This window comes from Geotrypetes seraphini, chromosome 5 (genome assembly GCF_902459505.1).
Source record: "Geotrypetes seraphini chromosome 5, aGeoSer1.1, whole genome shotgun sequence".
Taxonomy (NCBI): domain Eukaryota; kingdom Metazoa; phylum Chordata; class Amphibia; order Gymnophiona; family Dermophiidae; genus Geotrypetes; species Geotrypetes seraphini.
Window position 1 is genome coordinate 12161546 of NC_047088.1, and position 22227 is coordinate 12183772.

General features: G+C 39.9%; 1 protein-coding gene across 2 annotated transcripts in view; it reads left to right on the plus strand.

The window, feature by feature from the left end:
• Window positions 1-323: 323 nt before the first annotated feature.
• LAS1L (LAS1 like ribosome biogenesis factor) overlaps window positions 324-22227 on the plus strand; it is a 62037-nt gene continuing 40133 nt past the window's right edge. The window contains exons 1-8 of one of the 2 annotated variants that reach the window (XM_033945138.1): window positions 324-541; window positions 4849-4974; window positions 8539-8608; window positions 8704-8785; window positions 9398-9559; window positions 13103-13149; window positions 15948-16057; window positions 19140-19225. In XM_033945138.1, coding sequence (XP_033801029.1) covers window positions 393-541; window positions 4849-4974; window positions 8539-8608; window positions 8704-8785; window positions 9398-9559; window positions 13103-13149; window positions 15948-16057; window positions 19140-19225 — 832 coding nt within the window. In that variant the 5' untranslated portion in view covers window positions 324-392. The other variant, XM_033945139.1, reaches the window with a different exon arrangement.

Consider the following 22227-nt stretch of genomic DNA (forward strand, 5'->3'; position numbering starts at 1 on the left):
TCTCCTGGGAGAACAGTATAGAAAATTGAATGAATGAATGAATAAAGATGTCTGTAAAACGCGGCCTAGAACAATTCAAGAGAACTAAAGCTCAGAATAAAACAATATCACGTGGCCAATAAAGAAAACTAACGCAAGATAAAAAAAACCCAAAACAACAAGTCAATACAATGTGTCTAATAATACACAATTAAACAAAACATCACGTGGCTTGAAACGGCTGTGACGTCACAGGAGCGACGCCCACGTCCACCCTTCGCGCCTAGGTTTTGCGTAGTTCCGGGGGGGGCGGCGGGCGAACATGAGCGTTCTCTGATTGGTTCGTGCGTGACGTAGGCGGAAACGAGCGCGCGGGCTGGGGTGCGGCGGTTGCCTGGCAGCTGGCTGAAGCGATGGGGCGCAGACGGTCCCCGGGGGGTCGGCGACAAGTCGTGGCTTGGCTGAACAAGGCCGAGTGGGACCAGGTGCTCGAGTACCTGTACAGCAGGGACTGCAAGCTGCGGCGGGACGCGCTGCACAGGATCTCGGCCTGGAAGAGCAGGTGAAGCGCGGTGGAAGGAGGGCGCCAAATGCAGGCCCTTAACGCTGGGCCTCGGCCTCATCTCAGCACGTGCACAAGCGTCAAGTTGTTAATAGAAAAGGGCTGATCACCCGGCGTTGCCCGGATATTTATCCCAATCATCACATGTCACCCCCTTCCCACCCCACAGTATTTTTCCCCAGATAGTAAGTCATATGTATACCAAGTTTGCTTGAAATCTGACCATGCATTTCGGAGTTATGCTGCAAAAACTATGGATTAGACAGTAATATCTGTCGTTTTTGATCAATTTTTACATTTCACCCCCTTCCTACCCCACAGTATTTTTTCCCAGATAGTAAGTCATATGTATACCAAGTTTGCTTGAAATCTGACCATGCGTTTCAGAGTTATGCTGCAAAAACTATGGATTAGGCAGTAATATCTGTCGTTTTTGATCAATTTTTACATTTCACCCCCTTCCAACCCCCACAGTATTTTTCCCCAGATAGTAAGTCATATGTATACCAAGTTTGCTTGAAATCTGACCATGCATTTCGGAGTTATGCTGCAAAAACTATGGATTAGACAGTAATATTATCATTTTTACATGTCACCCCCTTCCCACCCCACAGTATTTTTCCCCAGATAGTAAGTCATATGTATACCAAGTTTGCTTGAAATCTGACCATGCATTTCGGAGTTATGCTGCAAAAACTATGGATTAGGCAGTAATATCTGTCGTTTTTGATCAATTTTTACATTTCACCCCCTTCCCACCCCCACAGTATTTTTTCCCAGAAAGTAAGTTTGCTTGAAATCTGACCATGCATTTCGGAGTTATGCTGCAAAAACTATGGATTAGGCAGTAATATCTGTCGTTTTTGATCAATTTTTACATTTCACCCCCTTCCCACCCCCACAGTATTTTTTCCCAGATAGTAAGTTTGCTTGAAATCTGACCATGCATTTCAGGGTTATGCTGGAACATACATACTCACACACACAGAAACAGCCAATTTTATTTATATAGATAAAATACGCACACTGTGATTAAGTGTGGAACACATAGGGTTATCAGAAGTCCGAATTTACCCCGGACATGGCCTCTTTTTGGAGGGCATGTCCAGATGGCTTTTCAAAACCCCGCACTTTGTCCAGGTTTTGAAAAGCTGCTTCTTCAGGAGGGCATGCGTGGATGCAACATGGTGATTTCATACAAGCGTGATGTCATCGTGTTGCATCCACACATGCGCGGATTCCCTCCTGACCAACGAGAACAAGTTGAGAGGTAGAACATAAGAACATAAGAAACGCCTTCGCCGGATCAGACCTAGGTCCATCTAGTCCGGCGATCCGCACATGCGGAGGCCCAGTTAGGTGCTCCTTATTGGAGACCCAGATTTCCCGTATACCCCAATGTGATTTGCAAGAAGGTGTGAATCCAACTTGCGCTTGAAACCCAGAACAGTAGTCTCTGCCACAACCTCCTCTGGGAGAGCATTCCAAGCACCCACCACTCGTTGTGTGAAACAGAACTTCCCGACATTTGTCCTGAACCTGCTGCCGCTCAGTTGCAGGCTATGACCTCTTGTCCGTGAGACTAGGCCATGATGTGGGCGGAACAGGGCAGGTCTGGGGGCGAAGCTATAGGTCTGGATTTTAACTAAAATCTGGTAACCTTAGGAACACTGTATTATGACTCTGCTGGACACATTTTTGCTCTTTTGACAACATTTTTTATTATGTTTTTGCATAATTGCGATTCAGTTCCTGCAGTGATGCATCTAGTCTCCTCCTTCATCTGAGGAATTGTTGGTTTGTTGATGTAGACGCAAGACTTTGCAAAACTCCAAAGAAAGAAGTTGCATAGATCACACAGTCTTTGGGCACTGATTTGGTGCATTTCGTCGACCAAAAATTGCATGCAATCTGCAAGCTGTTTCAGCGAAACTTTTCCCACATTGTTGATTCGTTCAGCGATCCGTGACTACTAATTACAATGGGTCTACATGACAGCTGTGAAATTTTCAGCCCCACCTAAACAACAGAACAGAAATGGTACCCAATTCAAATCTTTTGCTGTTATTGGGCACCCCTTTATAACAATATAAAGAAAGATCAGATGATATCTTTTTGAATAGAATAACTAGTTTTGAGGAACAAAGGCTCCTTTCCTCAGGTTCGAGCATAACAATCAAAAGAGGGCAAATGTAAGTGAATCATGAATTCCATTGATAGCCTGAAAGTGGGGAATAGCAAGTTAGGATGCAAAAGTGATATTACCGGTCTGTGGTGACGAAACTAAAACTAATGCTTTAGTAAAAGCCCATGCTGTTTATTGACAAAATATAAAGCAAGTGTAATTTAAAAAAAAAAAAAAAGAGTTGCTGATAAACTAATACCATAGTTTTGAGAAATAGGCACACTGATCTTTTCTGGAATCCAGGAGTGCTGCAATTTCAATTTCTTCTATAGTTGTGTTATTTATGTTTTTCACTAAGGGCCCCTTTTACTAAGCTGCGGTACTCATAAAATGGGCTTAGCATGGCCTAACATTGGTCTTTTCCATACACTAAGCCCACTTTTCTTCCATTAGCACATAGGACTAGGAAAAATATCAACATGGAAGCACTTAGGGCCAGATTCTCTAAATGGTGTTTAGCAGCGCAGGTGCCAATCAATCACTAGGTGGCACTTATAGAATCCTGCTTAGCGGCACCTAAGCGTCCTGGACGTAGGCAGCAGTATATTAGGCCAGGTTTTACTCGGACTAATTTACTGGCCCCTAACTTGGATGCCCAAGTTAACTCTGCTTATTCTCTGCCCCTAACCACACTTAGTTTTCAGATAGGTGTCGTTAGGCATTGCTTTGAACTGTTTTTTGATTGATTGAAAACTGGCACAGTCAATTACCATGCCAATTTAAAAAAAAAAAAGTTTCACGCATGGGGCAAGCCACTGTTTGCCCTGGGATCGGTAACATGGAACGTTGCTATTATGTGGGCTGTTGCCAGGCACTTGTGACCTGGACTGGCCACTGTGGAAACAGGATACTGGACTAGATGGACTGTTGGTCTGACCCAGTATGGCTGTTCTTATATTCTTTCTCCAAAGTTAGGCATCGCTATGCGTCGTTGATTAAGATACTTAGTGGCACGTAATGTAGACGTCCTATTCAGAATCTGGCCCTTAACTGCCTTCTGTTTAGGAGGTGGTAAATGCTCCTGTGTTAACCAGTTAGTGTGCAAAACTCTGCTGCATGACTCATCTACTAACCTTGCAACACTCATGTCACCCCTCTCCTTAAATCACTTCACTGACTCCCTATCTGCCTTTGAAAACAGTTCAAGCTTCTATTGCTGACCTACAAGTGATCTCTCTTCTCTCCTTATATGCTTCCCAGAGAACTCCATTCCTCAGAGAAGCTGCTCTTAACTGTACCCTTCTCCTCCACTGCCAATCTGCCCCCTATGCCTGGAATAAATTACCTGAGTTTGTCCGCTAAGCCCCTTCCCTTGTTTAAAATCAGACAGGAAACCCACCTTTTTGATATAGCCTTCAATCCATAACCCTACTCCCCATTGTCCACTAACCCAGTCAGCTGATTAACCATTCCCCTTAACTGTATCCATGACATCCTGCTTGTCTGTTTAGATTGTAAGCTTTTTGGAGCAGGGACTGTCTTCTTTGTGACTCTGAACAGCGCTGTGTGCGTCTGGTAGCGCTATAGAAATTATTCATAGTAGTAGTGTGAAGAGATTCAGTCTTTGGGAAGCAGAGCAAAGATTGTGATGTCATAATGCCTCATTCCACCAATAAGAGCCAACCTCCTCAGTGATGTCACAATGGCTTGATTGTCCTGTACTCCCCTCTGTCCTCCAACCCAGCCAGCTGATTAATCATTCTCCTTAACTGTATCCATGGCATCCTGTTTGTCTGTCTTGTCTATTTAGATTGTAAGCTCTTTGTGATTCTGTACAGCGCTGCGTATGTCTGGTAGCGGTTTGAAATAATTAATAGTAGTAGTAGTGTACACTAATGTGAACATATTAGTTGGTTACTGCTTTCACATCTAAGCCATGCCCCCTCCCAAAAAATAATAATAATAATAAAAAATAGCAGAAGCAACCAGGAAAACGCAGAACACTTAAGTGTGTCCTGCAGTAAGCCTTTTTCAGTACTAGAGTTTAGCATATCTTATTATATGGGCCATTTGGCCAATAAAACAAGATGCTATTTTTGACTTAATAGGTTTTATGCTTATTAAATACTTAATGTGAGATAGTCTGAGAGGTGTTTTGTTTTGTTTTTTAAAATTATCCTAGATATGGAAGCAGCATGCCTTTTGCTGTGGAATGTACTGCAGATCTGGTTCGATGTAAAATTCTGGACGTGACCCATGGGGTGGGATCAGATGAACTGGTTCTTTTGTACGGTCTGGCACTTGTGAGGTAAGAAATCAAAATTGCCACGTAGGCTTAGGTGTTGTAACAGTCAAAGTACAATGACCTTAAGCTTCAATTATTTAACATTTTTACAGTGCTTCTTGATTCATCATTCTAAGGATGCATTAGAGATGGTCTGTGCTGAATGGAGTTTACAATCTAGTTGAAATATATTATGCATTTTTTTTAGCCCAGAACGGGTTACAAGTTTACATACATAAATATAGATCAGTAATATGACAGAATGGTCAAAAAGTTTTATTGTTTTTAGTAAAGAGCCAAAAAGAACATTGAAGGTCAAACATGTCGCAACAGAGCATCATGAAACATAATTCAGAAATTGTACATAGTAGAGCTCTCAAGGAGCTATACTCCAGGGCTAGGTAACAAACTACCAGTGTTAATGCAATGTAATAAGCAACATTAAGCGTGGAAAACATAGGGCTCCTTTTACTAAGGTGCGCTAGCTGAAAAATTACCGCCTGCTTTAAAAGGAGGCGGTAGCGGCTAGCGCGTGCAATTCCACGCTTTAAGGCCCTAACACACCTTTGTAAAAGGAGCCCATAGTTGCAATCATAAGAACATACCAAGGTCATGCTACAGAATCAGTGTTACAATAGGTTATTAAAGGGGAGCAAATATGACAATAATTTTTGTATGTATTACGTCTTTCAGCATTGATTTTTTTTTTTATATATATATTTAGCAGATAAGCATAGAGTTCCACCATATATTATAATCTACATTAACCAAATTCTTCCACTTGTAAAGAGCATTCTGAAGTGCCAATGCAGTTAAAATACGAAAGAGCTGAGCCACAATTGGGAGGTTCCATAATCAGGGATAAATCAATATCTGTATTGATAGAAAAAATTTTTATGGTCAAAGACTTCTAATAATATACAGATAAAAAACCCTTGTATTTATCAAGTATTATAGTAAAATATGTGAGATCTTGAATAAATCAGTCAAGGTCTTAAGTTGTACAAGATTGTTATAAATGGAAAATCAGAGGTTTTGTGATGCCATAGCAACTGTTACAAATTTGCCCCTTACTAAAGAAGTTGCTGTCCCCCTATGAATCATGTGCAAACTGCAAGCCCTTCCACAAGCTTCCTGTTCTATGATAAATCACACGTAGTGAGCAGTACTTACCCTAGGATGGTATAAGGCCTGGGGCAAATCTTCCTGAGTAGGGGAATCAATAAAGTTTAAAAAGCAAGGTCAGTACCTTAGAAATTGCATCTTTAAAGGGCCTGGGCACTCTGGCTTCCCCCATGGCTGCAATACTAGTTAATTGGGGGTAGTGTCCATTAAGAGGCAGCAGGCATGGGAAAGTAAGGCCCTGCTAACCCCAAAGTTTATTTTTTTAGCCGGCAGGAGCACTGGTGCAATCATGGGACCATGATAATGCTGTGAACCTAGAACTGTTGGTCAAGTCAAGATGTTATGAATAACAGCCCTGAATGAGGAGGGAGGAAGACAGTGACATTGAGCTGCAGAGTTGACTAGAGAATCTGGAAGTAACAGAGGAGGATAGATTTCTACTCTAATAAGCCTGCTAACTTTCAGAAAATGAGCTCAAGGGTGGCAGTGGTTATCTTGCAGTGACCAGCCTGTAAAGCACAAGGTGGGGTGGAGACTTCAGTGCAGAAAGTTACATAGTAAATCATGGTAGATAAAGACCTGAATGGTCCATCTAGTCTGCCCAACAGTCAAACTCAAGATTAAGCCAGCAATACACAAAGGGGTGCAGTGGAGAAGTTAACTTGCATGGTTCACGTGGGAGCACATTATAGTAAAATGTATGGGATTGAGTCCATTAGGAATTCTGCCACCACACACAGGAGTAAACCGGATTTTAAAGCATGCACAATGTGACAATTTTACTGTTGGGTCTGAGGCAGAATAGAAAGATTTACTGCCAGTTTTTTCTGTGACTATAGCAAGTGTCGGTAACTTTAAAAGAGGTGACAGCTCTATGCACATGTCCAAACAAACTGAAAATGCTAGCACACATTTGTGTGTATGAACTGAAATGATGCTCTTCTTTAAAAATATGAGCCTTGCAAGAAAAATTGATGTGCAGAACAACAACTGGTTCATGCGTGCTGACATTTTGAACTGTGCACAGTGGCACTGCTCTTACCATAGAACCTCTGCATGCGTGTGTGTGAAAGTCTTTCTAACACACAGGTTTTATGTGCTTTGCATTTATTCATTCAATTTCTATACCGTTCTCCCAAGGTTTGCATGAATTTATTCAGGTCCTGAAGCATTTTTCCTTGCCTGTTCTGGTGGGCTGAAAATCTATCCTAATAGCTTACTGGATTGCCTTGATTTATTTTCTGTCCACTTCTGTGCTGTAAGATGTACACTCTGCCACTGAAATGAGGTAGAGAATGACATGGGGACATTTTTCCCCGTCTTGTCCCAGGGCTTCGGAGTCGAGGAGTCGGAGGAAATTTCGGGTACCCAGAGTCGGAGTCAGAAGTACAAAAAACTGAGGAGTCGGAGTCGGAACATTTATCTACCGACTCCATTTTTGAACTTGGCATACCAATCATGAGCGATTCTTTCAGCTATAGCACCCACTATATACACAGCACAAATGTTGCGAGCAGCTTCTGCGGCCTTAGAACCTTGATTAAAAGCAAAAAGAAGGTGGTGTCGAAAATGCTCATTTCTCTCAACTTGACATTCCATTTTAACGATCTGAAAATTAACCAGTGCTGTGGAGTCGGAATCGGAGGAAATTTCGGGTACCTGGAGTCGGAGTCTGAAGTACAAAAAACTGAGGAGTCTGAGTCAGAACATTTATCTACCGACTCCACAGCCCTGTCTTGTCCCCATGAGTTTTGTTGCTGTCGCTGCCCCATTCCTGTAAGCTCTGTCTTAACCGCACAAGCCTCACACACTTATGATTTTAAAGTGTTTGAGGCTTGTGCAGATGAGGACGGAGCTTGCAGGAATGGGACAGGGACAGGAAAAGAATTTGTGGGGATGGGATGGGAAAATGAGTTCCCATGGGTACATGGAAAAATTTGTACCCATGTCATTCTCTAATATGAGGCTTTCTTTATCAGCCCTGGGCAGTTGCCCTACTTTGCACCCACCACTTCCATGGATGGTTCTTTTCCCCTGCCCTGTACTGCCAGATCGCTTCTCTTTTTCTCTCTCGAGCTGCTATTAGTCTGTTCATTCTGTTTAAAAAACAAAAGGGCCATCAGCCAGCCAATGGAACCGCCCTGATAACAAGCAACTGACCTAGCATCTTCATTGCCTCTCATGGGCAGGATAAGGGAGAGGGGAGAGGCACTGTGCAGCCCCTGTCATTTTGAAATTCCATGCTAGTGGGGCTGGAATGATCAAGCGTCAATCTAGCTGCTTTGCCCTGGGATGAAGAGGAGTGTGGAACTAATACTGTCACAGTTCTGTGGGGGGTGAGGGGGGTGGCTAGTGGATTATTTGGGGATAATCAGTAGGAGCAGTGTCATTGTACCCTCATTTGTTGATGGTTTGTATTTTCAGTGCTTTAATTAAGATTTTATTTTGATACAACACTTCTAGGTTTGTGAATTTAATTACAGAGCGAAAGCAGAAAACAGTTGCTATCCCCTTGCGGCGTCTTGCTAATGAGGTGAGGTTAAATGGTGCATTTTCCAAGCTCATTCTTATGTGCTCGATTTACTCTGTCCTGAGAACTACAAATGAGTGTTTTATTTTTAACTGAAGATGAACATTCCTGAGTGGATTGTCAACCTTCGGCATGATATAACTCATGGCAAGCTCCCTAAATTGAGCTGGTGTCGGAAAGGTGAGAGCACTTCTAAATTTCTGGTATGTTTAAAAAATATATCTAAAACTAACAAAAAGAAACCCCACACTGTTTTTGTTTGAAGAAAAAAGTTTTTATTGAGGTCTTGTTATATTTATTTATTTTTATTTACAGATTTATAACTAGCTTACAATTTAAAACATACATAATAATTAAAACACGATGCACACATTTACACACAAAAAGCGCAAATAATATTTACAAGAAGCAGCCATTATAAGTCAGATGCCACATACTCCATTTATATTATACTACAATTATTTTTATTCTAGCAATTCTGTGAAATTCATTTGATGTTTTTAGAATATTCTATCTCTACAAATTGTTTCAAAGTGAGATAAACATGGAAATTAGGCCTGTAGTTTCTCTTTACATTAAATTTTGCTTCTGCTGCACTACTGCTGTAGACTTTGCCCTTTTTAAAAAAAAATTCTTTATTGATTTTCAAACTACAAATGCGCCATAAATGAATCACATATATGTACATTGTATAATAAGCGCAGCAAACTTTCAAATGATGAGGGCAGAAGAGGAAAATATGGGAGGCTGCGTCTTTTTTCATTCTGTATGTCTTATGATTTTGCTTGCTAGGTTGTGAGTTTGTCCTAGAATGGTTAAGGAGGGAGTATTGGTCACGCCAGTTGGGAAATAATTTTATGGAACCATGGGACTCGGACTTGGAAAAGGAAGAGTTGACAGAGGAAGAAAATGAAGAAGGCGCTGAGAAGGATCTGAAATCCCCAGAGTTTTATGGTTGGTATAAAGTTCTAGGAACCATATTGATCATGGAGAAAAATCGATTCTTTGCGGGTTGTGATAGTTCTAGGCGTGTCCCTTTAGATGTGGTTAGGAAAACTCGTCAACTGGATTATTTTTAGGTTGGTTCAATGAAAGCTACCACAGCCTGCAAAGAACACAGTTGGTGCAGTTAATGTGTCAATGTGAGATGTTAAAAAAAAAGTAAAAAGAAAACCAAAAGAAAAATCCAACACAATCTGCAGTAAAGTAAAAGCAACACAAGAAAAAACAAAGAAGAACTGCAAACAAACGTACAAGATGCAGGCTATGTTTATTATATATATATATATAATTTTTTTTTTGTATAGACAATACAGAACACAATTAGTATTGGATATACTTCATAAAGTTACTAAACTAATAAGAATAATACAGTGGTACCTTGGATGCTCAGATGCTCAAGGCCTAGCAGAAGAGGAGACCGATCTTCGGGCACCGGCACCAAGCACAGGACATGCTGGTGCCGGTGCCCAGATGAGGGTAAGAAGCGTCGAGGGGGAAAGGGGGGGCCGGATCGTGGCGGAGGGTGCCCAATCGCGTCGGGGGGGGGGATGCCGGATCGTGGTTGTGGGGTGCCCAATCGCGTCGGAAGGGTGCCGGATCGCGGGGGGTGGGGGAGGGGTGCCGGATTGCAGAGGGGCGCTCGTAAATCGAGCCATGCTTGGTTTCCGAGGCACCGATTTTGCAAATGTTTTGCTCGTCTTGCAAAACACTCGCAAACCGGTGCACTCGTAAACCGAGGTACCACTGTACATCTTACCGATGCTACAATTAGAACATTACCATTCCCTCTCTCACCCCCCCCCCCCCAAAGAGACCTGGTTCCAAAACCATAGTGGTTAGATTGTTCTTTCATAGAGCTGCTTTTTCCAATTCAATATAACTCTCCTATTTGTCATTAAATTTTGCCCATTGGTTAGTTAAAAGGGCCGAAAGTCTATATTTTTCACACACTATTCCTAAACGTTCCCTTACATCTCTCAAAGTAGGTACATTTAACATACGCCATTGCTGAGCTAATGTCAGCCTAGCAGCTATGAATGCCAAGTCCGAAAGTTTGGATCGAGAAAATGTTAAACCTTCTATTCTTACTCCCAACAATGCCCTTTAAATGAGGTCTGAAATTTAGTTTAAATGAGGCATTAAGTTTAAATGAGGTCTGAAATTAGTCTGCTTACATACTCGAAAACTTGCTCCCAAAACTTCTGGACCCTTTGACATTCCCACCACATATGATAGAATGTACCTCTTTCGCCACATCCTTTCCAACAAATGGCATCACTCTGCTTGGTATATTTACTACTTAAAACCGGGTGATGTACCAATATACTAGGAGTTTAATAGCAATTTCCACCGTGGAAGCCCTAGCTGTCTGAAAAAGATGTAATGCAATTACTCCCCATTCATCTATGGGCCATTCCTTCCCCAGATCTTTTTCCCATGCTTTCATGATGTTTTAGTTTGCTTTATCTTCATTTATAATTTGATATAACTAAGAAACACACCCTTTTGCTACTGGGGCTATGTTTATTATATCAATTAATGATTGTGGTTAATGTTACCACCTTTACACAGACCTAGGGACCAGACACGGTCCGTGTTTCAGTTAACACGCCTTCATCAGGGGTCCTAGGTTGGCACTGCAAACAGAAAAAGAACAATAGCCTGTATGGATTGAAGGTAAACACTGATCCAAAATCTCTGTGTGAGCTGGGTACGAAGAGGGCTTGCAGTTTGTCTCTTTAGTATTTCAAAGATTGTTTTTACTTCTTAAAAAACAAGTGGGGAAAGTATGCAGAGCATGGCTTGTGGAATTCTTTCCAACACCTTTGCATAGAAATGCTTGTGTTGATGGGAGAGTTTGTGGTTATGTGTGTAAATGTTTGTGTGAGTGGGCATGTATGAGTGCATGTATTTTCTGTGTGTTTATGATAAGTGCCTTTCAAATTGCCTTCTCTTTTCAATTCCTTAATCAGTATGTTACATTGACTTAATGAATGGATATGGCAGCTGTTGGAACTGCTTATCCCATAGAAATGTGTTGGGGCAAGTTTTGGCGGACTGCTGTATATAAGAAGGAAAGAGATGAGTCAAAGATGACCCCGAGCTTGCGAGCTGATGAGAGCATTATTCACTGAAATAGAGAATGAAGGAAGGGGAGAGACAGTTTAAGGAGGAACGATAAGGCATTCAGTCTTGGCCATGTTTAATTTAAATGATTGTGAGACATCCAGGTAGCAATGTTGTCCAGGCAGGCTGAGACTCGGGCTTGGATTTCCATAGAAATTTCAAGCATATATTAATGCCTTTTGGAAATCAATTTATATCTTTTGGTGGAATTCTGTATGTTATATATACAAGATGGAAAGAATTATTGCTTTACAGAATGGGAATTATGCCAATTTTAAAAAGATATGGGGCCATTAATTGAATATTCAAATGATTAGACACCTTTATGTGTTTAAAATTATATTATAAGAAGGGGTATAATACATAAAATGTGAGAATTTTGGTTGATGTAGGGAGGTTTGGGATGGGGGAATTTCACAAATTTTAAGATTTATGGATAAGAATGTACAAGTGATTCTGTATATTATACTCTATAACAATGCATACTTGTTGTTTGAACTGAAAATGAATAAAGATGTTAAAAAAAATAAAAATAAAATAAATTTCAAGCATAGAGAGATAAATCTGCGAGTCGTCATCATAGAGATGATACTGGAAGCCGTGTGAATAGATTAGAGCGCCAAGGAAAGAAGTGTAGATGGAAAAAAGAGAAGGCACGCCGACCGATAGCAGAATGGCAGTGGAGGAGGATTCTTCAGGGCTTATTTATTTAAAAATGTATTACAGTCATCCTACAATTTTGAGCAAGTTACAATAAAAGCATACATAATCATCACACAGCACTAACATCAGAACATAAAATAACTTCAAAGACAACAAGCATAAAAACAGTCTCTAAACAACAGTAAAAAGCCCCATCATTCAAGAAAACATGCTAAAAGTGTGACGGGAGAGATAGATGCAGACATTTCACTTCTATTGCACAGAAACCACCTCCTTTTGTGGTCATTCTGGTCTCTGCAAGGCAGGCTTACTCACATGGGGTGGATGGAGTTAATGGATAGAGAAATGCAGATGGAGATTTTTAAACTCTGAAAAATGTCTAGATATGCTTTCCTCCGTTCGCGGATCCCTCACACCGAAGATACCCCGTTTCATAAAAATCTTTATTATTTTTATTTAATGAATCATTGAGTATTTATTCTCCTCACGAGTGGTTACCCCCGGAATTCTCTCTGGGAACCTATTGACTGTTAATGCCTTTTGTGTAGTGTCTTTCAAATTCTTTTGGCAGTTTCTTTTTGGAGTTTTTTGTGTACTTTTAGAATCATGGAGCATAACTTGTATCACTTTGCATGTTTCAAGAATCAAAGAGAGCTGCATTTGTGGTGCATACATATATATACATGTGTATTTTTATTTTCTTAGAGAATGTCCAAGAAGTTTTGATGTCCTATGTAGAGGAGCAGTTTCAGGTAGGTTGACACTTTCATACTGTTCTTTTCTCCTTCATTGTTTTTGGACTTAACTCAATTGGAAATTACTTCTTTTCAGCAATAGTGCTATGAGCCTTTATGTGCAATTACCTGGGACTTTTCTGCTGTAGTCTGTCCCCATTCCATCTTATCTCAGCCCATCCACTGTGATGGTGCTCTTGGATCTTGGCTAATGTGGCTCTTAGCTGGTACCAGAATATCACTGTTGAGTGTCGGTAGTATCTCTGGCCCCTGCCTGGCCTGGAAATTAATACAATCAAACATCATTTTTAATTAAACTCCATTCATCCCTCTCCCTACCCCAGTGGATTAAACATGTTTCAGAAGTCATCAGGAGGATGCTTCTCAGGCTTCTCATCATGACGACGTCAGATGTATCAGTGTATTAGTATTGGGTGGGGGGAGGGTTTCAAGTATATGATCTTATAATGATTTATGGACTTTGAGGGAGGGTGGGGGTGTTACATTTATATTTATAAGTTATAATGATAAGATGTTCACGTGGTTAAAATAATTGTGTTTATTATGAATTTTTGTACACTTGATGAAAGTTTAAAAATGAATAAAGAAAAAAGATTATTCACAGCTAAAAAAAAAAAGAGGTAATATATGCTCAGAGACCACTTGAGGAAACATCCCCCCAAATAAGTCTCGCCACCCCAATCATCCAGAGACCGCTTGAGGAAACAATCCCCCCAAATAAGTCTCGCCACCCTAATCATTCCTTATATTGTACTTTTTATAGTCACTTCTCAGCATATAATTCAAAAGATTCCACTGTATGAAAAATTGCAAAACTTATCTTTCAAATTCTTCTGGGTCCTGACGTGGACTATGTTTTGTTTACTGCTTCAGGGAATTCATCTCAAAATCCAAGAGATGTTCAAATCATGGGTCTCTTGTTGTTTTTTGGCATTCCTTCTACTGCGACACTTTACTCAAATGTACTTAGGGCAATTTCCCAGCATTTGTTCAACTTTTTTCAAGAGTGATTCTCCCTGTATGTATTTGTCTTAAATGAGGAGAACTTTGTACATAATTCTCTGTCTAACCAGGAGCCAGTGTTGGGATTTCAAAAGTTTAGAAGTTCTGTCTATCTGCCTGCCTTACAAGGAAGTCTGATGGCCTTATTTTGGAGAGTTTGTAGGTTCTTTTAACACTTAAGTTACAATGCTTCTTTTTGAATTACTTTTGTGCATCTGAATATTCAAATACTTTTTTTTTTTTTTCTGACTTACTGTTGAGACACATCAAGATCTACCTGCCCTTTCAACTATCACCTCATTTCCTTCCTCCCTTTCTTATCTAAGCTACTTGAACATGCTCTTTACCTCCATTGTCTTGACTTTCTTTCATCTCAAGTTATTCTTGACCCACTTCAATTGGACGTTCACCCTCTACATTCAACTGAAATAGTCCTTGCTAAAATCTCCAGTGACCTTTTCCTGGCCAGATCCAAAAGTATCTATTCTACCCTCATGCTTCTTGATCTGTCTGCTACTCCTCAATACGCTGTCCTCGCTTGCATTTCAGGGCTTTGTTCTTTCTTGGTTTCCCTGTCTCTTCAATTGCACTTTTACTGTATGCTCTGGAGGATCCTCCACTGCTATCCCACTATTATTTGGTGTACCTATCTTGGGACCTCTTTTTTTCACCATCTACACTTATTCTCTTGGTGCTCTGATTCCTCCCATGGTTTTCAATTTCATCTTTTGCTGATGAATTCCAGATCTTCCTCTCTACATCTGAAATTTCAGCAGGAATCAAGGCACAAGCCTCAGCCTGCCATCTATAACTGAACATGATCAAGGCGGAGCTTATTTTTCCCTTTAAACCCATCTCTCTTCTTCCCTCATTCACTCTTTTTGTGGATAGCAGTCTCATCCTCCCTGTCTCGTCTGCTTGCAACCTTGGGGGGGGCGTCATCTTTGACACCTCTGTCTTTCTCTGCACAAATCCAACAGACCAGTAAAACCTGTCATTTCTTTTCCTGCAATATCACTAAAATTCATCCCTTCCTTTTTGAACACACAACCAAAATCCTTATCCACTTTCTTGTCACCTCATGCCTAGATTACTGCTACTTGCCATCTCTCTCCCTTTCAATCCGTTCAAAATTCTGCTGGACGATTTATATTCTGCTAATGTCACTACACTCCTATTAGCCCTTCTCTCAAGTCACTTCATTGTCTCCTTATCCGTTCAAATTTCTCTTATTGACTTTTGAAGTGCATTCACTCTATAGCTCCTCAGTATCTCTCCTCTTCCTTCTCCTTTCACTCCACCCCCAGGAACTCCATTCATCATTTAAATCTCTCTTATCTGCACCCTTTTCGACTGCCAACCCCAAACTCTGTTCTTTGTATCTTGCTGCGCCATATGCCTGGAACAGACTTACTGAATCAGTACATCAATCTCTGTCTCTAGCTGTATTCAGATCTAGGCTAAAAGGTTACCCTTTTTCTGGCTTCTCTTAACTATTCACTTGTAAAGTACCCATATCTGTTTATATCATTCCCACCATAAGTAATTTCCTAACCTTTATTTGTCCCATTTTGGAGCAGGGATTGTCTCTTACGTGTTTAATATACATTCTGTTTACTTGTAGTAGCGCTATTGAAATAAATAATGATGAATGAATCTTACAAACTGCTCTCTTGCTGAATAAGTACCGGAGCTCATCCACTCTTTGGGATGTTTATGAAAGCATGTTTGACCATGATCATTGCTGAAGAGGGCTGAATTTTATAGAGCTGTGTAATCTTGTATTTTGGCAGGTTTTTGAAGAGAGAAAACGAATTTCTAAGGCCAAGAAAGCTTGGAACTCCCCTTCTTCTGAAGTGAAATCAGTCATAGCTCGGGTCCAAGATTTTGTGAAGAAAGACAGGTTTGCATCTTAAATTGTTTTAAATTCACTATGCTGCAGTAAAACTTTAATTGTGGAGTGTACTCTGTGCACTGTGTTATTTTGAAAACCATAATGACAAGTAGGAATGGCCATGGGGGAAAAAACCCCTTATTGTGAAAAAAAGTTAGTGACACAGGGACAAACTGCTGATAATAAAATCTCATATGTCTAGGGCAGTGTATCGCAAACTGTGTGCCTCCTGAGATTCTCACAGAGGAGGAAGAGAAGTGCCAGCCAGCTGACTTGCCTCTCGCCGCGTATCTCCCTGGACTCCTGCCTTCCGCGTCTTCTCCACACCCCTGGAACAGCAACGGCAGTTCAGTGTGCTTTTAACTTGGCCACAGAGCTGCCGTGAGGATTAATTTAGATGCGATTTTCATCAACAGCCTCGGTTGCCTTTGCTAGGCCGGCCCATTACAATGATGCGACTTCCTCTTTCAAATTGTCTTTATTATGTAGTTTTTCCAACAGAAAACAAGCTGGCGCATGTATACAGGAAAGCACAGCTCAGTTACATGCATGCATATGTAGATATCCATCAATGAACACAATAAAACAGAAAAATGCACACAAATTATGCAAAGAAACTAAGTTACTAAGAGCAAAGAACACACAGCCTCAGCACCCACGCTGCTCCTTCTGACCCCGGGCAAGTCATTTAATCCCCCCCATTGCCCCAGGTACATTAGACAAATTGCAAGCCCGCCAGGTCAGACAGAAAATCATGCTTGAGTACCTGAATAAATTCATGTAAACCGTTCTGAGCTCCTCTGGGAGAACGGTATAGAGAATTGAATAAATAAATTTTATTTGCACTTTCCAGGGCATCTGTTTTATCGCAGGTTTTGGTTTCATTCACAGTGAAACCTTTCACAATGTAACTTGCAAAAACTTTAAAAAGAACTGGACCAAGGACTGATCCCTCCAGCACACCAGTCCATTTATCACTACCCTTTGTGGCCTCCAGCTCAACCAGTTTCTAACCAAGTGTGTCACTTTAGGGCCCATATCAAGGACACTCAGTTAATTTATAGCTTGGAACCATGTCAAAGGCTTTGTTGAAATATAGGTATATCACATCTTACACTTTCCCTTGATCATACTACTTGGTCATCCAGTCAAAGAATTACTTAGATTAGTCTAACAAGATCTACATAAGAACATATGAATTGCCGCTGCTGGGTCAGACCAGTGGTCCATCGTGCCCAGCAGTCCGCTCATGTGGCGGCCCTTTGGTCAAAGACCAGTGCCTTAACTGAGACTAGCCCTACCTGCGTACTTTCTGGTTCAGCAGGAAATTGTCTAACTTTGTCTTGAATCCCTGGAGGGTGTTTTCCCCTATGACAGACTCCGGAAGAGCGTTCCAGTTTTCTACCACTCTCTGGGTGAAGAAGAACTTCCTTATGTTCGTACGGAATCTATCCCCTTTCAACTTTAGAGAGTGTCCTCTCGTTCTTCCTACCTTGGAGAGGGTGAACAATCTGTCCTTATCTATTAAGTCTATCCCCTTCAATACCTTGAATGTTTCGATCATGTCCCCTCTCAGTCTCCTCTGTTCAAGGGAGAAGAGGCCCAGTTTCTCTAATCTTTCGCTGTATGGCAACTCCTCCAGCCCCTTAACCATCTTAGTCGCTCTTCTCTGGACTCTTTCGAGTAGTACCATGTCCTTCTTCATGTACGGTGACCAGTACTGTATGCAGTAGTCCAGGTGAGGGCGCACCATGGCCCAGTAAAGCGGCATGATAACCTTCTCCGATCTGTTCATGATCCCCTTCTTTATCATGCCCTTTTCGCTGCCGCCGCACATTGCGTGGATGGCTTCATCGACTTGTCAATCATAACTCCCAAGTCTTCCTATAGTAAAACCATGGTGCTTGGGATCCTGAAGTCTGATGCTGTCCACAAACTGCTCTTTCCCCTATTCTAGTAGCATTCCTGTTATTTTACTCACCACAGACTAACTTGCTTTTAGTCCCCAACTTCAAGGGATCGCATCTGCTCTTCTCCTGGCCTCCAGAACCATTCCTGAGTCTAAAGAAGCATTGTAAAGGTCAGACAGAAGGTTTGATCCCATTGTGCCACTTTGCTTTATCTACTTTTAATGTAGCTAGTCCTTTAAAAATTGTTCAAGATCAATAACGCTTGTGTTCTTCTGTGTGGGTTTCTACAGTCCTTTTAATCCTCAAACACAAAACAGAAATATTTGTTAAGCAATTTCATTTTAATCCCCCTGGGTTCTACATATCCTCTTTACGCTTGAGTGATGATGTCACTTTTGCACTTTCTTCTATCACAAACTGAAACAAGAGAGGAAAGGATCCCGAGGAAACCCCCTCTTCGCACTTGCACTGGGGCAGTTGCATGATGGTACCTTTTCAGAATACTGTCAGTTTGTGTGGTGATGGGGCAGTAGAGAAGGAGTTTAAAAGGAGCGAGTCTCTAATTGCTATGTCATAAAAGACTAAACAGTCATGTTGTCAGAACGGGGAGAGTGTGGTGCAGTGGTTAAAAGCCATAGCCTCAGCACCTCTGAGGTTGTGGGTTCAAACCTACACTGCTCCTTAGGACCCTGGGCAAGTCACTTAATCCCCCCATTGCCCAACTTCATTTCAAACGCACTCTCATACCAAACATTTAGAAAGTCAATAAAAACCTATCTCTTTGACAAATTTCTCTGCCCCCCACCTCAACCTGCTGTACTCCCAATACACTTCCAGATAAACCTGACTAAACTTAACATGCCAATGTAAATTCGAAAGTTCACTGTAATGTCGCTGTCTGTATACAATCTCTTCCCTTGTAAACCGCTTAGAACTGTTTGTGGTATGGCGGTATATAAAAATAAAGTTATTATTATTAGATAGATTGTGAGGCCACCGGGACAGACAGGGAAACCTGAATAAATTCATGTAAACCGTTCTGAGCTCCCCTGGGAGAACAGTCTAGAAAATTGAATCAATAAATCAAAAACTTAGGGTTCATGTTCACATTTACTAAGCTCTAACATCATGACAGTTCCTTTTGCATTTTTCTCCTCAACTAATTTTCATTTTGATTTTAGTGAAGCTGTAGCTGAGACTCTGCTGGATAACGGCTTCCTCATTCCAACAGCAGAACAACTGATTTCCTTAAACATCAAATTTGAAGGTTAGAAACTTTTTTTTAAATGAATCTTTTTTCATTTTTACAACTTACAACAAGTGAATGAATACTTGACATTTGACATTGAATACATCACTTGATTTTCATTACCAGTAGTTTGTTACCAAATGGGTATGATACCAATTTTTTTTCAGGGGTCATTTTACAAAAAATTGGATAAGATGTTAACAAAATTTATTTGGCTTGGAAAAACCCCCAGAATTGCTCTAGTATCTTTACAAAGAACAATTGCGGAGGGAGGGGTAAATTTTCCAAATTTTTATAGGTACCATCAAGCCTATATTATGCGTCAGGGTATGTATTGGATCCTCCCAGAGCCCATTGAACATATACCAGGTTGGTTCTGGTTAGAATGGAGATTAATGTTTCCTTTACGTCTGAGTCATGTTATCAGTATTCAAATGCCAAGGTTATATAAGGATCACAAAATATTTGTTGATACTTGGAAAACTATAAGATATATAAGTAATCTAACTCCTATTCCAATAACTAAATCAACGACTCAAACAATATGGCTCAATCCAAAGATCAAAGTTGGCGGTTTTAAAATTATCTGGAAACATTGGATGATTGCTGGAATTCGGATTTTAGAAGATGTAATAAATAAAGGTAAACTGCTTGAATTTTCACAATTGCAAAATAAATTCGGTTTGAATAAATCACAATATTTCAGATGGATGCAATTGAAGCAGGCCATTCAGGTAGGGTTCCCTGAATGGAAAAATCTTAATAACTATCATAGTATGGAATTCTTATGTTTTCAGATAGATTCCATGGGTCACCAGGCCGCAATGTGGTATAAATTAATATCTGGATTCGTACATAAAAAGAAAAAAAAATGGTCTTAGAGATATTTGGAGCATTGAGATTAAGCATCAGATTAATGCATCTCAATGGCCACGACTTTAGTCTTGGAGGTTAAAATGCACATTGTCAGCCTCTATGAGACAAACTTGGTTTTTTATTTTACATAGAGCTTTATGGACCCCTACACGTTTACATAGAATAGATAGCTCTAAGTCTAATAGATGCTGGCATTGTCATCTTGAAGCAGGGACATTAGATCATCTTTTATTCTATTGTCCATTCATATTAATATTTTGGAAATCAATTTGGCCTCAAATTAATAGGATGTTAGAAAATCCGGTAGCCTTGACATATGATACGATTTTGTTTGGTACTGCAATGAGAGCTCGAAGTCAAATTTCATCAAATAACAATAAACTTTTATTTATATTGACTGGAGTAGCAGTACAGCAAATTACACATAATTGGAAAAATTATGACAGATTGAACTATAATTTTTAGTGGAACTCAGTTTGCCATATATATAAGATGGAGCGTACATTTGCAACACAAAAAGGATATATGGATAAGTTCAAGAAGATTTGGGGACCATTAACAGATTTTTGCAATGACTGATTTTAATTTTTTCCCATAATAAGATAATGGTTAAAGAAGGGAGGGAGGGAAGGGGTAAAGAATTTATTCTCTTTATTATACATTATAAAAAATATATCATAATGAATGAATGATAGTCTTATGAGAAATTAATGTGATAAAGGGAGGGAAAAGGGTTCATAATTAAATAATAATTGATAAAATCATTACAATATATATGTTATATAAATTCATAAAAAAAATAATATAAAATATGGTTTATATAAAATACATTATAGAGATATCAAGTGTATTGTTAAGATAAATGTATGGAAAATTTATAACACTTGTTGATATGTGAAAAAATCAATAAAAAACTTAAAAAAAATAAAATAAAAAAAAAGATACATAAGATTATTCCCTTCCCACCCATTCCATTCATATTTAAACAAAAATATATAAATACTCTTATTTATATGTTCAAACCTTCTTTATAATTTAGACAACCCACCCTCCCCCTCTCCCCCCTTTTACCAATATACTTCCAATATAAAACGGCATCTATTCATTACAGTAGGCTATCAATGGCCCCCAGCTTTCCATTTTATAAATGTGACATAAAGAATTCCACCAAAAGGTATAATTTAATCTACTATAATTTTTCCAATTACTTGTTATATGTTGAATGGCGACTCCTGTCGTTATCAGTAAAAGTTTATTTTTTTTTTTTATATATTATTTTTTATTTTTAAATTTTACAGAAAGTGTACAACATATTAAAATACAATTGATAAATATATAATAACACTTTTATATCTAATACATTATGTTCTAAATATATTTTTTATCCCCTCTCCCTCCCCCCACCCTTCTATTACTTTTCAATTCATACATTACATATTGTATAATATACTATAACATATTATGTAGAAATCATTTTCATTACCCCCCCTCTATGTGTGTCATAATAAAGATATTTAAAAGAAGAAGAAAACTCATAGTATTTATTCATTACAATATTTTGTCAATGGCCCCCATATTTTTATAAATTTAATATATGTCCCTCTTTGTATTGCTATTACTCTTTCCATTTTGAATATATGACATATTGTGTTCCACCAAAATGTATAATTTAGGTTATTATAATTTTTCCAATTCTTTAGCACTCTCCAGACCAGTAGAGGTTAACTTTACGAATGGGTATATATCTAATCAGGACCAGCAGGTGGAGACTGAAAACAAAACTTTGGGACAGTATATCCTAGCCCCTCCTCTCTATTTCCCTCAGTCTTCTTTCAGTCTCCAGCAGGTGTTGATGTGATCTGTATCCATCTCTCTTGGTAGGGCTGTTGGAATTTGTTTAGGGGGTTTATTGTCCCTGTTTTTAGCCGGACGGAGCTTGGGCGGACTCTGTTTGGGGGTTCGTCCGACCTCGGGGGTGTCAAACCCGGCGGGTCACGAGCGGGGTCCCTCCCCCCACTTCCTCCACCTCCCCACATTTTTTTAGAGGAGCCTCAGCAGTATCCCTTGCCCCCTAAATCAAGCAAGGCATATTGCTTCGAGAGCATGTGGAGTCTGTTCTGTAAAAAAAAAAAAAAAATCCTGAG